General features: G+C 41.2%; 1 protein-coding gene across 47 annotated transcripts in view; it reads right to left on the minus strand.

Moving 5' to 3' along the window:
- MAP4K4 (mitogen-activated protein kinase kinase kinase kinase 4) overlaps positions 1–18238 on the minus strand; it is a 221182-nt gene that overhangs the window by 61033 nt on the left and 141911 nt on the right. For all 47 annotated transcript variants that reach the window (XM_049856285.1, XM_049856273.1, XM_049856274.1 and 44 more), the window contains exons 6-10: positions 15067–15157; positions 12689–12819; positions 6770–6824; positions 5229–5307; positions 780–955 (exon numbers count right to left, since the gene is read on the minus strand). In XM_049856285.1, coding sequence (XP_049712242.1) covers positions 780–955; positions 5229–5307; positions 6770–6824; positions 12689–12819; positions 15067–15157 — 532 coding nt within the window. The remainder of the gene's footprint in view (positions 1–779; positions 956–5228; positions 5308–6769; positions 6825–12688; positions 12820–15066; positions 15158–18238) is intronic.

The raw sequence follows: 18238 nt of genomic DNA on the forward strand, positions 1-18238 counted from the left end.
GTAATTGTTCAATCAACTCTTTCACTGCCCTGAACTGGCTCTTCATAGTTTCTTCTTTTGCCCTGAAATTTGAGTGTCAAAAAAAAAAAAAAAATTCCTGGGATGCCAGTTATCCAAATGTTCTTCTATGAAATTGCTGTAAGAGTTCACAAAACAGAAGGGTTAACAGGAGGTACAGCCTTCAGAGAAGGTTTGGTGAAGATGGTGACGGCGTCTGACCTACACCTTGCTGGAAAAGAAAAGCAGAGGGCCCAGCTGGCAGGTGGACACAGTGTGCAAGGAAACAAAACCAAGAATCAGGGCATGACACACTGAGGATAGAAAGGAACCATAGGTAATAAGCATAACAGCGTGCCTGTGTTGTGCAGCGATGAGGGACAAGAAGGGCAGGTGGCCCGTGCCTAACCACACAACATGTACAGGCCTCAGCAGTAAAAAACCCTTGTGGCTTCTTGAGCAGGAGAATAACACGATGGAAGACTGATGATGCTGCTCACCACTGACGCTCAGTAAAGCCTGAGTGGAGTATGCCATGAACACAACAATCATAATGAAGAAGAGAGGGAAAAAAAAAGTATCAAAGGCAACAAAGATGCGCTCCTGAACAACCAGAAATATAGCCCACCATGCTGACATGCCAGGGGGCCTGTATTTGGTCCCGGAGCTTGGCAACACACCACGCAGCTCAGTTCAACCTCGCCTGGAGCCAGGCTGGGTCCTACACCCCATCACTAAACTGCATGGCAGAGACAAACTATTAATCAAAACAGATGTGGTACCTTTCTCTCCTCTCTTCTTTCTGGTCCGGTCTATATGGTCCTTAAGCTGGATTCTAACTTGCCTTTCGTTTGGCTGATCCCTTATAAAAGGATGTTTCAAAAGCTGCTCTGTGGAAGGTCGCTGCATGTAATTCTTCACCAGACACCCCTCTATAAAACTAAAAAATTTCTTTGACCTGTAAGAGGAAGTAAAAAAGAACATCAAATTTCTACTATGAAGAGCTCTAAATTATCAGTTAAGTGACAAGCCTAAAACAATGAAGAGCCTCAGAATTCACCACGAACATTCTGCAAGTACACAGGAATAACTGTGGCTGTTAGGTGCTGCTGAGTTGCTTCCAGCTCATAGTGACCCTACGTACAACAGAACGCAACACTGCCCGGTCCTGGGCCATCCTCACAATCGTTGCTATGTTTGAGCCCTCGGTGCAGTCCATCTCTGTTGATGAGGGTATTTAGAAGGTAAATGGAAACAGAAAATAAACAGGCCACTGGGACTTGGAAATAATGGAGAAAATGATCCAATATAACTTTTTCCAAAAAGAGAGCTACAGGGTCAACTGACAGTTACCCAAAAAGGGCGTCTTACTTTCTTTTCAACTTTTAGTTCACTTTTTGATGCCTGTTTATAAATTAATGTACAATGCTTAATTGCTTTTACGACTGAAATAGAGCTCAGGACCTTTGGGGATCAAGAGCATTAATTAAACAAAGTTTAAAAGTTATTCCATCTCACCAACATACTACAATGATGGAAATCGGATTTAAATGAGCTGGGTTTAAATCAGAGCCCTGGTGGCACAATGGTTAAGCATTGAGCTGCTAACCAAAAGGATGGCAGTTCAAATGCACCAGCCTCTCCTTGGAAACCCTATGGGGCAGCTCTACTCTGTCCTATAGGGTTGTTATGAGTCGGAATTGACTGGACAGCAGTGGGTTTTTTTTTATGGTTTGTTTTTTGGGCGGGGAGGGTGGTTTAAATCTAATGTTGCTTATTAATCACTTAATCTAGGCGTGGAGGAGGCAAGGAGATAGAGGAAGGTTTCCACAAAAACGAAGGCAGAGAGTGGATAGCTGTCTGGTGCCCAGAAGAGAATGACAGGCACAGAAAGGAGTCCAGCCGGTGACCAAACGTTGGGACTCTGGAACCTACTAATGTCACTTCAATTAGAACTTCAAACTAGTTTGTTCACTCAAAGACATTTATCAGCTCTGTATGCTTAATGCACAGAGGTAGAAACTCAAAGTTTTGACGGAAGCTGTGATTCTGTCAGCTACACTCACTTCTATTTTAGCCTATTTCTACATGCCTGGCTCAGGATGACCCCCATCCCTAGCCTTGGCTAAGCCACTGGGACCCATCCTACCCTGTGAAACTCAGCTTAGGAATCACCTCTTCTGGGAAGCCTTTTCCCCACCCACCCTATTAGGAGGCCTTCCTCTGGGGTCATCTGCACAGAACAGACTGTACACTGTATGCCTCTGTCTCCCTTGCTGGTCTGAAATGGTAGCAATCAGGGACTGGTTCCTATTTTTCAAGTTGTCACCCATGTCCAACACTGGGTAGGACACATCACAATAGGTGTGTAATAAATGTTTGTTGAATGAATGAATGACTGTTCAGTCTTTAAAAACGTGATTTAGAAAATTACTTCAGTTCTTTCCAATTACTTCACTGCTTTTAAGAAACATTTCTATTGTCTTGCAGTTTCATTCAAACTTAGTATTTTTTTTTTTCAATTCAACAAATATTTATGTACCATTTATTTGTATTTTGTTATGTTAGACCCTGTAGGAAATATACATAGGAACTAAAGTAAATGAAATTTAATAGGTATACACAATAACAAGATATATAATCAAACTTTACAGAGGAAGGAAAAAATAACAACTGTTACGGGGGTTGAACATGAAAAAAAAAAAAAAAAGTAGGATATCTGACAGTCCAAAGATGGGGCAGAGAATACAGCATCCCACGGTAAAGGAACAAAGCAGACAAAGGTAGAAAAGTATTAGAGTATAATGAATAATTTTCTGTGGCTAGTAGGAAAGGTGGAAAAGACTGAATAAAATAGGTTAGGGTCAGCTCAGAGAAGTCCCTCAAAGTCATGCAAAGAAGTTGTTACTTTATTCCATGGTCAAGTGGAGCATCAAAGATTTTACACAGTGTAGAGGAATGCTCTAACACAGAGATTCCCCCAATCCCGCTGTCCGCCAGAAACATTTTGGGGAGTTTATTAAAAATACAAATACTTGGGTCACTCCCCGGGCCTAATGAATCAGAGCTCTGAATTAAAAGAGCCCAAAGGGATCCTCACGCACCATGCCCACAGGTGCTATAGTATATTCTTTAAAATCAACTCTCAGGTTCCGCTGGAAAAGAGTTCACTGGTCCTCTTTCGGAAGGTCCCTTCTCCAAAATAGCAGAAATGTATGTCTGGTGGACAGGAAGACAGAAAATCCCAAAGGAAAAAGAGCTTTATGTCTATAATCATCTAGCCCGTGTCAGAATGCTTGGGTAAAATGAGAGCAATGATGCAAATGGATAAACATGGCACCTAATCGAGTTTAGTTAAAGAACATCCGGCGTAAGAAAGGAACGTAAGCAGCATTCACTGTCGTCTATGTCTGTCTCGCCACATCATTGTGTGTTGTATACACAGCGGTTAACCCACAGCTACAATTAAAAAGTGAGGCCAGGTGATAAACTCAAAGATGGTGAGGTATCCTGAAGACAAAGCAATAATTTAGCAATCCTTCCAGTACAGATTTCCTTCTATAAAACCTGACAGAAATGGAAAAGCTAATATTACTTAGATTATATGCTCCAGAAAAGGTGTTATCAAAGTCCCATAGCTTATTCTGGAGGATGTTCATTATACGCATTTGGGTTCCCTAGGGTTGACTGCCCATGGATACCCAGAGCTATCATGTCTTAACACAAGAGACCAACCACTTGGTGCTAGAATCTTTGCAACTGTGTGGCCTTGAAGAGGGGCCATGGTGGCACAGCAGTTAGGTGTTTGGCTGCTAACCAAAAGGTCGGCAGTTGGAATCCACCAGCTGCTCCTTAGAAACCCTACAGGGCAGTTCTATAGGGTCACTATGAATCGGAATCAACTCAACAGCAACGGATTTGGTTTGGTTTTTGGCCTTGAAGAACCTCTCAAAAAGCTGGTAAATGGAATTAAGGCAGCTTCAGTCATCTGGAGTCGAATGTGGTTACAGACAGTATGTAAAGAATGAGAAAAATCCTGCAAACGGAAGAAAGGTGGAGAAAGGATGATGAAATGTGTTGGGGGTAAGGATAGTGGGGAAACAGGGCAAAGCATGAAAGAAAGTAAAAAAGGTATGTGTGCATGTGTATGCCCATGGATGGGAAAGAAAACTGGAGACCATCAGTCCAAGAAGACAAAAGCATGCAGCTAAAAGACAATACCCAGAATAGAAAGCTTAAATTGAGATCTCTTGCATATTTCAGAGTTAAGAGTCAAGAATCTAAAATAAGAGAAGACAACATTAATTGGAAAATGAGTAAGAATAGCTCCAGAAAAAAAAAGGGGGAAAAATAAAAGTATGCAGGCACTAACAAGATCAGCCCATGAAGAGAAACGGAGATGGTAAAAGGAGGATGGTAGGGCCCACGAGCACGGTGCGCTTGGGTACAGACAAGAGCTGACAGGGAAGAATTTAGGAAAAAGAGATCAAGAGGGAACCAGTGGACAAAACTCCCAGGCAAAAAAAAGTCCAGGCTCACTTCCTCTCCACAAGATTTTTGTAGTAACTAACCCGGTGGTTCCACTCTGTTCTGTAGGGTCGCTATGAGTCAGAGCTGACTTGATGGCACACAACAGCAACAACCCCAACCTGCATTTTCCCACAACACTGCAATTCTAAAGCCTTCCGTTAATGAAGGTTTTCATCCCTGTCCACAGATATCAACACTCTGGTAGCAAATGTACGGGAGTTACAGCAGACAGAAAGGTGGCAGGCCAAAAAAAGAGGACAATTTTTTAATGTGCTCTTCTGGAAAGAAAAAGGATATGTCTAACTTCCACTGTGTAATAATTACAGTAAACACCTCCATTAATTTTAAAATCCTATTTCACCTGAGGAACTGCAAGTCAATACGGTTCTGTTTCTTCAATGTAAAGATGGCTACAAACATATCACCCTTAAAAGGGTGTTTACATATTGAAATTAAATGTGGTGTTTCATATGGTCACCTTGTCACTACTTTGTAATTCAAAGAGAATTTATCAAGGGAAAAAAAATTGAAAAAAAAAAAGCAAATGCACTTTTTATTTGGTGTTTTGGGGGCACTGGCTCACGTGCTCGTGAAAAGGAGAATGGCTAGAATTTTGACTCAGAGGAAAGTAAACCTAAAAAAAGAAACATTAAAAGTAAAAAGGAAAAGAAGAACGACAACAAAAACCATACACAGCTTACCATTTTTTTGACTTCAGCCGGGGAGGAGGGTTTCTGGGAATGAGAAACAGTGCTCTCATTGGATGCATGTCACAGAGAGCTGGGGAGAGGAGACGGTCGTGTGAGTATGACAGGTATTTCACTTATTCTTGATTTCTAGGGCTCACTCATTAACATCAAATGCTCTGTCCCACCATCCACCTGATACACTTTACGTCAACAAGCCTAGACATCTGGTTATGACCGCTCTGACATGCCCAGTTGAACTTCCCATTAAAAAACCAGCAAAATATATAAGGAGAACAAGAGCGGCAAGAATACACCATTTCAAATAGACATTGGAAAGCTTTCATAAATCAAAGATAAATAGTCACAGAGTCTTAAAGGAACTAACACCTTAAGCTTTTAAGTCATTTATAACATCACAATTAAAACTGTATTTTCATAGGGCTGTTGTGAGGATTAAATAAGGCAATGCCTGCAAAGGCCTTCAACATGATGCCCGGCACAGAATAAACACATATTAAGCTCTTCAAAAATGTTACATGTTGTTGTTATATCTAATAGTACCGTGAAAGAGCAAAAAACGTGAGTCTAATGCTAAATCGTTTAATTCTGTGCAATTACTGTTTGTACTTTAATCAACTGCCCCAAAAAGGCGCTTTAGGTAAACCCGTCGTGCGTTAACATGTCACAATAGGCCATGCGCATTTCATGTGTTTATTTGCCTTCAAGAGAACCTTACAAGGCAGCTGGGAAATGAGGCGGAGAAGCAGACAATACTAGTCCCATTGTGAAAGCAGACTGAGAAAGGTCGGGGTATACTTCCCCATCTCAAAGGCTTAGAGGATAGGGGAAACGCGGAGGGAAAGTGTGGTTTTCAAAGCAGACATCCGATTCTGAATTACAGACTAATTTTTTGCTGTTGATAAGATATTTTCATTCATTCAACAAGTATTTATCCAGTGCCAACTATATACCGATGGTTATGTCTTCTTTGTGTATACCTTTGATTGGGGGAGGGGGGCAGCAGAAAATGCCACTTTAGCTTTTGTTCTCTGCTAGTATGCCCGTCTCTGATCAAAAATCAATTTTATGAAGTTTCCACCTGATTTAATCCAAAGGAGAAGCAAATATTCTTAGAAAAGGCAGAAAAATGTCACAGGTAATAGAAAAAATTATTCTATAGATAAAAAGTTATGCCTCTATTTGTCAAGTCAAAACATTAACGATACTAAAGTATCACGTGACCGAACAAGTTTCACAGAATACAAAGTTTAAAAAGAAAATTTACTGGCTAGTATCTGAACTCAGCATAATTTCAGGTCACACCTATTGACAGAGCTTAAATAAAATATGTAGGCTACGGACTTCAGGGAGACCTCCAAAAGGAAGAGTAATTCCAAGAATTCCTTTTACATCCAAAACCTTGATGATTCATTCCCTCATCAAAACCCCCCACCAGGAATGGCTTTATCCACGGAGCCAGTTTTTCTGAAGCCTTGAGACTAGGTTTAAGTGACATTAAAAAAGTACACGAAAAAGGAGAGACAGTTACTTACGGGGAGCACCTTCTGCCATCTCAATGGCTGTAATGCCACAAGACCAAAGGTCACTCTGCAAAAATAAGACAGTATGTTATGAACACTGTACTAGATACGAAGCCGCTCACTTACAATTGCTGGTATTCATGCATATGAAATGAAGGTGACCTTTGCTGTATAAACCAAGACGGAGTTTCCCAGAAAATTAAAAAGAACACATTTGTAAGAATGCCTCACAAAGAAACAATAAAGACAAAATTGATTTGCTGATTAAAATCATTCCTATCTATGAATTACAGATAGTCTACATAAAAGCCCCTAAACGCCCACCGCATGGTCTATCACTTAGCATATCTGTTTCTTTACAAACATTCAATAGTTTAGACCCTGGCCCAAATTAAAGTTTATTCTTATGTTTAGTTTCTCACACTAAATTACAATTTTAAAAGTTTAAAGGCCAGAAACCACTCTTGTTCCACAGGTGAATTCTTAACTCATTCACCAATTCATATCATGTTATTGAACATCTCCCAAATTAATTGACAGGTGAGCTATAAATGAAGTATCTTCCTGTGCATGGAATCATTTCCTTCTCATTTCCCTGAAATATTAATTTTAAAAACGGAATTTTAGGAGGCAGGGCCAACATGGCACGATAGGCAGAAGGACCACGCCGTCCCTCCACAGCAAAGACCTGAAAAACTAAGTAAAACAGAGACAAACCTCAATTCTGGAGCCCTAAGCATCACATGAAAAGATAAAGAACTCAACCAAGCACCGAACAGAATAAGAAGCTGAGAGAGAACAGGGAGCAAGGAGACATAGTGAGCACAGGTCCCTCATCAGCACAGGTTCGCCATCCTGGACTCCTGCTGGAGATCGGTGGACAGACCACAGCCTGAATCCAGGATGCAAAATCACACCAGCCAGATACCAACCTAGGAAAGGAACTCTCAAAGACTATCCAAAACTGAAAAGAATTACAACAGGGATAGAGGGAGGTTAATCTCTAAATGACAACAATGAGAGAACAATAAAATAAGGACTAAAGGGTATAGGTATAGAACTTTGTAATGGAGAGGAAGGCAAGGCAATACCAAGTAACAATAGACTGGTTCGAACCTAGGAAGATACGGATAAATTTCAAGGTACCTGCAAAGAAAGTTAACAAACCTACTCAACAAAATAAAGAAGAAAAACAAAGTCTCAGTTAAAAACAAAAGAAATGAAATAAAAATCCACAAAAGGAATTGAGCACAGAAGAGGAACAAAGAAAACGTCAGCACCACGATAAAAAGCACTACGAAATGACAGCAATAAACTCACACCTATCGATAATTACAATGAATGTAAATGGCCTAAACGCACCCATACAGAGACAGATAAGAAACCAGGAGCTATCCATATGCTGTCTACAAGAGACACACCTTAGAAATAAAGACGTAAATTTATTAAAAATCAAAGAATGGAAAAAATATATCAAGCAAACGGCTACCAAAAACGAGCAGGAGTGGCAATACTAATCTCAGATAAAACACTTTAAAACAAAATTCACCATGAAAGACAAAAAAGGGCACTATATAATGATTATGGGGATGATCCATCATGAAGGCTTAACCATAAAAAACACCTATGTACCCAATGCCAGGGCTCCAAAATATATAAAACAAACTCAAACGGCACTGAAAAGAGAAACTGACACTTCCACAATAACACTAGGAGACTTCAACACGCCTCTCTCAATGAAGGACAGAACATCTAAAAAGAAACACACATGGAACGTTCTCCAGAATAGACCACATCTTAGGCCACAGAGCAACCCTCAACAAAATCCAAAACACTGAGATAATACAAAGTATCTTTTCTGACAACAACACCATCAAAGTAGAAATTAACAACAAAAGAGCAAGGAAAAGAAATCAGTTACATGGAAACTGAATAACACCCTGCTTAAAAACCACTGGGTAATAGAAGAAACCAAAGATGGAATCAAACAATTCCTAGAATCAAATGAGAATGAAAACACATCATACCCAAACCTTTGGGACACAGCAAAGGCAGTGCTCAGAGGTCAGTTTATAGCAATAGATGCACACATCAAAAAAGAAAGAGGACAAAAATCAAAATATTTGCTACAAAACTTGAATAAGTAGAAAGAGAACAGCAAAAGAAGCCCATAGCCACTAGAAGAAAGAAAATAACAAAGATCAGAGTAGAAATAAATGAAATAGAGAGTAGCAAACCAACAGGAAAAAAAAAAAAATTCAACAAAACCAGAAGTTAGTTCTTTGAAAAGATCAACAAAATCGACCAACCACTGGCCAAATAAAATAAAAACAGGAGAGGACGCAAATGACCCAAATAAGAAATGAAATGGGGGACATTACAACAGACCCAACTGAAATAAAAAGGATCATAACAGAGTTTTATGAAAAACTACACTCCAACAAATTTGAAAACCTAGAGGAATGGACCAATTTCTAGAAACGCACTACCTACCCAAGCTAACACAAAATGATGTTGAAAATCTGAACAGACCCATAACAAGGGAAGAGACTGAGAAGGTAATTTAAAAAATTCCCAACCAAAAAAACCCCTGGCCCAGATGGCTCCAGTGGAGAATTCTACCAAACATCAGAGAAGAGCTTACACAAGTATTACTCAAACTATTTCAGAACACAAAAAAGAAAGGGATATTTTCTAATTCATTCTATGAAATCAGAGTAACCCTGATACCAAAACCAGGCAAAGACACCACCAAAAAAAGAAAATTACGGACCAATACCTCTCATGAATATAGATGCAAAAATTCTCAACAAAATTCTAGCCAACACAATTCAGCATCATATCAAAAAAATAATACATCATGACCAAGTAGGATTCATACCAGGCATACAAGTATGGTTCAACATTAGCAAATAAACCACCACATAAATAAAAGAATCACATGATCGTCTCAATCGACGCAGAAAAGGCATTCGACAAAGTCTAATACCCATTCCTGATAATAACTCTTAATAAAACAGGTATACAATGGAAATTACTCAACACAATAAAGGGCATCTATACAAAACCAACAGGAAACATCATTCTTAATGGAGAGAGGCTGAAAATATTCCCCTCAAGAACAGGAACAAGACAAGGATGCCCTTTACCACCACTCCTATTTAACACTGTGCTGGAAGCCCTAGCTAGAGCAATAAGCCAAGAAAAAGAAATAAAGGGCATTTAAATTGGTAAAGAAGAAGTAAAACTGTCCCTATTTGCAAATGATATGATACTATACATAGAAAACCCAAAAGACTCCAAAAGAAAACTACTGGAACTAATAGAAAGATTTAACAGTGTAGCAGGATACAAGATAAACATACTTAGACAAGAAGCCAGCACAACTTGTCCAAGGCAAGGTCAAGGAACCTCCAGACACATCCAAACTCCCTGAGTGACCAAATTACCACGCTGAGGGCTGTAGGGATCATGGTCTCAGGGAACATCTAGATCAACTGGTCTAACATAGTTTATAAAGAAAATGTTCTACATTGGTGAGTAACATCTGGAGTCATTAAAGATTGTGAGCGGTCATCTAATATACTCCAATGGTCTCACACCACCTGGAGCAAAGGAGAATGAAGAAAACTAAAGACACAAGGGAAAGATTAGTCCAAAGGACTAATGGAACACAACTACCACAGCCTCCACCAGACTGAGTCCAGCACAATTAGATGGTGCCTGGGTCCCACCACCGACTACTCTGACAGGGTTCACAATAGAGGGTCCCCGGACAGAGGTGGAGAAAAATGTAGAACAAAATTCTAACTCACAAAAAAAGACCAGATTTGCTGGCCTGACAGAGACTGGAGAAACCCTGGGAGTATGGCCCACCAGACATCCTTTTAGCTTAGTAATGAAGTCACTCCTGAGGTTCATCCTTTAGCCAAAGATTAGACAGGCCCATAAAACAAAAAGAAACAAAAAGGGCACACCAGCCCAGGGGCAAGGACTAGAAGGCAGAAAGGGACAGGAAAGCTGGTAATAGGGAACACAAGGTCAAGAAGGGAGAGGGCTGACATGTCATGGGGTTGTTAAACAATGTCATAAATCAATACGTGTACTAACTGTTTAATGAGAAGCTAGTTCGTTCTGTAAACCTTCATCTAAAGTACAATTTAGAAAAAAAAGAAATCTGAATTTTAACTTTATTCTCTACTCAAACATAAGTTCCATGAGAGCAGGCAATTTCTGTCTGTTCATTCACTTTTGTACCCCTAGAATCAGAATGGCCTAGGGCAGACAGTCAATAAGCATTGGTTGATGAGTAAATGAAATCTTATCACCCAATATGTCTTAAAATCCAAATAAGATTTTAAAGAAGCAGATAACCTGTTTACTTTCCTAAGTATCCTTTCATTTATATGCTATTCAAACCAAGGAATTACTTAAACTGACTCAGCTTAAGTGGTTTCTAAATAACCTATAATTATGTTAAAAACAAAGTTCAGACACGTATGTTTGAACGCAGAGTAAGAACAGGCCTATGAATTTCTTCATTGTTTTTATGAAGTTTTCTAGTCTATAGTGGTATGAACGAGGGGTCATCACCCTAACCCAGTGACCAGTCTTCATGGTGGGACAAGAGATGGTACCCAATCCCTGATGTGATGTAACACAAAGCACCCCCATCATCTGTGAGGCCATTTTGCTAATTAAAAAGGTTTTCCCTGATACTAATTGAGCCTGTCCAGTTTACAGAAAACAAGCTAAATGATATCACAAAGAAGTAAACAGACAAATCCAGAGGGTAGAAATTTTGTAAGAGGCCCAGCATTTTCAGACAGTCAATACCATGGAAGAAAAAAAAAAGTATATTCTAGATTGGGAGACTCAATGAACAAAACAACCAAATACAATTGAAATAAGGAATTATTTTTAAGTAACTTAGGTATGATGGTAGTTTGGGTATGTTCAAAAACATTCTCAAATTTTAGAGATAAGTATTGATGTATGGGAGCCCTGGTGGCGTAGTGCTTAAGAGTTCAGCTGCTAACCAAAAGGTCAGCAGTTTGAATTTACCATCCAGTTTTTGGAAACCCTATGGGGTGGTTCTACTCTGTCCTATAGGGTCGCTATGAGTCGGGATTGACTTGATGGGAACAGGTTTGGTTTTGGTTTAATGACTTATTAAAGAGTCACAAAATCTGTAACCCATTTTAAAATACTTCAACACATAAAAAAATAAAAATTCCTCTGCATCATAGGTTTAATTTGAGTTGCACTGAGTGTATGTAATAAATACTGAAATACATTGGAGTGTACTGAGACAAACTCAATTCCGAATATTATTACCAGCCACATTAACCACTCTGGCTCGTTTAATGAAGACAAAGGGATTTTGTTAAAATAAGTTCTGTCAACATATTCAACCTGAGTCTCAAATATGGGTTTTATACCAGCATCAAAGAAGTATTACTGATTCAGGTTCCTGGAGATCAGTCCAATACCTTAAAAATATTTGTGTACCAACTCCAAGCTGTAAAGCTCTTGAACAAGAATACTCTATCAACTTTGCATTGGTCAAACTGTTGCTACATATTGTGACACCATTTTAAAAAGAGTAAATATCTGACGTTAACATATTCTTCGAATTTAAAAGGACAGCAAACAGCAGAAGCATTTAGTTTACCCACAACAAAAAAGTTCTATATATACAAAGTGGCCCAGGCTGCCTTGAAGCCAGTATATTCTTTATTATGGACAACATAGGTGACGCAGAATGGGCAAAAAAATGACAGCATCAAAATGTATTTCTGGCAAACTGAAAATTTCTCAGGGAAAAAGCAGATAGAGATAAGGAGTGTGCTATTTGTAAGCAAGGCCCCCATTCCTCAAAAATGTCAGTGACACTGAAGCAAGAAGGCCAACTGAGCAGCCGCCTCTTACCCTATAATCGTAGGTGGCATCTGGGTTCTCGTCACAGGCGATGACCTCGGGAGCCATCCAGTAGGGGGTGCCTATGAACGTATTTCTTCTCCCCACCGTCCTGTCCAGCTGAGCACTCACACCAAAATCGACTGTGGGGGGAAGAGAAAGGAAGGAAAAGTAGAACAATGAGCAAACAAAATTAAAAAGGGGATTTAAAAATGGGAGGAGGAAGTGTCTTCAGAGCGAACTTAAACAATGATGCTTCACGCACGTGCAATTCTCCTCAAGGCAGGCGACATCGGTAAGGAGTGTGCTTTCCAGAGCAAAGCCACTAAGGCCGTAGGATCCTCCACTAGTGTGTAAGCTCAGGGGAGGCCTGGACGTGCTGCCTCCCCGAGCTTCCCCCACAGTGACCAGCAGAGGGCCTTCTGAATGAGTAACGATTTTCAGTGCTTTCAGAGAACATGATTGCCACGAACAATCAAGTGATAGAAAGCCCCAAGTTCGGAACTGACTGAGACCCACTTGATTTAGCTTCTTAAAAGCAGTAGTAATATCTACATAAAGATAAGAAAGCCACAAAGGTTTTCCTGAGAAGAACAGAGTACTGCATTAAATCAAAGGAGTCAAGCTAAATCTCAATTATACTAGGAAACAACCCCCAAAGCACTTGGGGCTTCTGCTCATTTTTCAGAGCAACTACTACACTCCACCCCAGTTAATGATGGTGGTGGTCGCGGGGAGAGCCCAAGGTTGGGAGGTAGAGTTGGCAGGAAAACCACAGATCTCTAGTGGAAGGCCAGTATCATCCCTACATACGCTGCCATCATACCCAGCAGGGGTGCACAAAGGTGGGGGATTTCATGCAGAACTGCCTACAAGGTGCTGAGATAATTCACAGGGGTGATGGATTCAACCTCTGAGAATAGAACATGCTCAGGAACTAGCTGGCCAGAGGGTGGGCTCACTTGCTGAATGCGCTTCTTGAGACAGACACACAGGCCATGCGGTGCAGAAACCTACGCAAGCTTCACTGCAGCTTGTATATAGATGACTAGGTGACGCAGGGACTATTATGGGCCTAGCACCACGAGGCCAGTGCAGGGAAGACGTGCAGCTCACTGAATCGTCCATGTGTGAGAACAATCAGAAAGCCTATCTTAGCTGCCAGGGGACTTTCCAATTGGGCAGACTATTCCTCCAAAGACGGACCAATAAATGTAGACACTATGCAAGGAAGCAACTATAAGATTTTTATTTTTAAAAGTAAACTGTACCTAAGATTTTTGAAAGAAACAAACTATTCTTTTTTTTTTTTTTCCTGGTGATGCCTTAGTGGAAGAAGAGTTAATGTGAATTCTGTTTAAAAATTTGACGGAACCATTAGGACAGTGGAATAGAAACAGAACCAGCTGAGGGGAACAAGAACTATTTAAAAAAAAAAAAAAAAGAATCCGTAAAGTCATCTCCAGGAAGACACTGTGGGCTCCATCCACCCACTCGTTCATGTATTTATGGGGCAGCTACTACAATTCAAGGCACTCTGCTAGGTGCTAGAGAAGAATGCACTGGTGAATAAAACAAGCCTGGTCACTGCACTTCCAGAGCTTATATTCTGGTAACAGAGACAGAGCTATAAGTAAATAATTATATAGAGTCATGTGTGACTTAACATCCATGACACATTCTGTGAAATAAGACGGTGTGTGACTGGGATGTTGTGAGTACACCTGAGTGGTCAGCTGGGTCCCACCGGAGTGCAGCCCTGCAGCCCAGTGACGGGCATGATGGGGAGGTTCTGGCCGAGGGCTGGGGCACCAGGTGAGCGGTCTTGGGGACGCAGTGCCCCCGCCCCAGCTGGGCCCCGTGATGTCTGCCAACCTAGGGCACTCAGGAGCAGGATCGGGCGACCACTCCTCCCAGCGGCAGGGGCGCTTGTTTGCGCGGGCGGGGGTGGCAGGGCGGGCTCCCTGCCAAGTGGGGATGCTGAAGGGCACGTGCTGGAACATGGACATACGTGCTGGGACACGGACAGACACACGGTCACACGTTACCCGAACGGATGTTATCGATGCGTGACTGTAATTATAAATTGCGGGCAGTACTATGAAGGAAACAAGCAGGGGGGTCTTTAAGCAGGGGAGTGACATGATGCGATTTACAGGTTAGTCTGGCTTCTGCATGGAGAATAGAGCAGAAGGGAGAATGGCAGGGAGGGAGAAGGTCTGGAGATAGGCTAAGCAATAAGCCCAGTTCCCATATTCTTAAACAGAACATAAAAACAAATAAATAAATAAATAAAACGTGGGTAACAAGCTAAATGACAAACGGGGCAGAGCGTATTGCTGGTCTGCTCGAGGGGCAAGTGTCAGGTCAGGCAGCACATGGTCACATACCTAGCTTCACCTCTGCATTCTCGGTCAGCAGGACGTTCTGGCCCTTGATGTCCCGGTGAATCACGTGGTGAATGTGAAGATGTGCCAGCCCCTGAGCAGGGAACACAGAACTGAGTTTTAGTTCTTTGTTGCTGTAAGCAACCAGCCGGGAACACACCTTTCATAACAAAGTGTGCACGTGGTCCAAAAGTTTTTGTGAACTCCTATTTTGTACGTTTCCAGCAAGACAACAGACAGACAGACAGAAGCCTCCTCTTACCCCCACATTCCAACTGGGTAGGTTCCCCACGGGAGCAACATCGCTGTCCTCCAGCTCTGCCTTTAAGACGCACTTTAGATTCCATCTGCGGCTTCTCGGCTATAATTTATGCTATTTATGTACAGGGTGGTTCCTTTCCCACGCTGAATGCCTATCTTCCAGTCGGTGACCCCGTGGGTATATCTGCACTAGATACATCCCAGGGGAAGGAGGAAGGGCTAGAGCAGGGTTTAAAATTTGGCTTTTGGACACTGGAGAGTTTTCCCACTGCACAGTGACAAACTGCTAACTGCTGATCAATCCGACCTTTCTGCCAAACAGAAAATACACTTCTGCTGTCGCGAGGGCTTTGTGTTCAAATGAAATATACTGCTTCCCCAAGGAAACAAGCCTATTGGGTATAGAGCCATTTTTGATGACCTTGTTTCTGAAACGAAGCTCAGAAGCATGTCTCTCATGAGAGGTGGTGGAGAACATGACCACCTGCTGCGTCCAAACTCGATCCACAAGACAGAAGTGCCTCCTTCGTACAACACGCTCACTTGCTCTGTCCTTCACCAGAGAAGCAAAGCCACACCTCGCCTCCTTAGGACACAAGCAACCTATTTACCCTGAAACGTCTCAACTCAAAAAGGCTAAATTAGAAGTAAGGGTTTGTTCTATTTAATTTTGTGGGGGTTTTATTGTCATCATTACTCTGTAGATGAATTATATAGAACAGCTGCTCTAGAACACGGATTTTTCTAACATAAGGGGTTTTTAAACAATCACAAGTCTGCTTGTGAAACACAGTACAGTCTATTTGATGGCTCTGTTCATTCTTCTGCAACACAGGATGTGCAGTGTCACACCACAAAGCCCTGACGAGGCGAAAAAGCACTAAAAATACATGGTATCTTAGTGCTATAATTAGGAAGAAAGTTCCTTCTTTGAGCCTGGTATAACTTCCAACACTCTTTATCCTTGCAAAAAAAAAAAAAAAAAAAAAACAGAGACAAGAAAATGTAGCTTCCTTAATGCTTTCATTAATTCTGACTTCAATTACTTTTGTTCATTTTCAGTCTCTAATTTGCACAAACCGCCTTATACTTTCACAAAATTATCTTAGCAACAAGCACAAACGCTTCTCAAACAAAGGCAGTACACCAATGCATGCAGGTTTTTTTTTTCTCTCTCTGCGAGCAGTAAATATAAGGAAAAAATGTCTCCACCTCTGCCCAGACTGCTCAAGGGCTGTTGCTTCTGCACGTAGAATGGTTTAAGGTGTACCCGACAGTTCTTTGAAAGGATACCCAACGCTAACCTGAGTTGTGATTATTCCAAACAATGAATGCATTTTGCTCTATGAAGGTCCTGGGATGAGACAACTTGAGTTTGGTTCAACTACTCCATGCCCACAGCTGGCCACCATTACTCCTCCTTAGCAGAGATGCCAAGCCCAGACCCTCAGCCAACACCCCAATCTAGAGCAAACCAATTTGTCTTTAAATTAGGAAACACTTTTCCTGCAACTCTATCTCGCTGATGGACACAGAACACAGCGCTAGTCGAGGCTGTCCCTTATTACCGGTTATGGAAGGTTGTTGAGCACTCATGTTCATTATGAAACACTGGTTTCTACAAAAACACTACCATATAGAATGTGAATATGGACGTGGTTGGAATAAACATGCTGGCTTGTTGGTAAACTTTTTGATCCTGAGGGTTTTAGTGGGTTAGCCAAAGTCAGCATTTCTACTGATATTTAAAGCCTATATGCTCATAACTCATACCCTTTTGAGGAGCTAGCATCTAAACTTAACATCTACCAAAGTATGAGCACAAGGTTTCTCACTACAACAATCAGATCCCACTAGCCATGTCTCGAGAACCCAGGTTTTCTGCTTTGGGGTGGCTGTCTACATTTCCCATGAGGCCTCACCTCCTACTTACCATCTTGCTTTCTCTTTATCAAAACTGACTCTTAGTAACTGCTATAATGAACGCACACTAGGGTATGCTATGTTAACTCTTTCAGAGGCTTTTTATTCCTGTTTAATTTAAACTTTTGTCACACAAGAAGGCCCCATTTTAGCTAAAGGAAGCTTTTGTTTCAGGTGCCTACCAACATGAAAAAGATTTTCTGCATCTCAGAAAAATGTCCATTGACCTACCATACTCAAGCCAATGAGAGGCCTCAAACGACCTAGTCTTCCTTTAAATGTTGCCTGAGATCAGTGGTGGTTATTGCTGTTCTTAGGTTCCAAATCACAGCTACCGTATATACAACAGAATGAAACACTGCCTGGTCCCGCACCATCCTCACAATCGTTGCAGCCACTGTGTCAATCCATCTAGTCAAGGGTCTTCCTCTTTTTTTGCTGATCCTCAACCTTACCAAGTATGATGTCCTTTTCCAGGGACCAGTCCCTCTTGATAATGTGTCCAAAATACATGAGACGAAGTCTTGCCATCCTTGCTTCTAAGGAGCATTCTGGCTGTACTTCTTCCCAGACTGATTTGTTCATTCTTCTGGCAGTCCACGGTATATTCGATATTCTTTGCCAGCACCATAATGAAAAGCATCAATTGTTTAGTCTTCCTTATTCACTGTCCATCTTTCACATGCATATGAGGTGACTGAAAATATCATGGCTTGGGTCAAATGTACCTTAGGCCTCAAAGTGACATCTTTGCTTTTCAACACTTTAAAGAGGTCTTTTGCAGCCAATTTGCCCAATGCAATATATTGATTTCTTGACTGCTGCTTCCACGGGTGTTGATGGTGAAGCCAAGTAAAATGAAATCCTTGACAACTTCAATCTTTCCTCCATTCATTATGATGTTGCTTATTGGACCAGTTGTGAGGATTTTTGTTTCCTTGATGTTGGGGTATAACCCATACTGAAGGCTGTGGTCTTTGATCTTCATCAG

Source organism: Elephas maximus, chromosome 17 (assembly GCF_024166365.1).
Source record: "Elephas maximus indicus isolate mEleMax1 chromosome 17, mEleMax1 primary haplotype, whole genome shotgun sequence".
Classification (NCBI taxonomy): Eukaryota; Metazoa; Chordata; class Mammalia; order Proboscidea; family Elephantidae; genus Elephas; species Elephas maximus.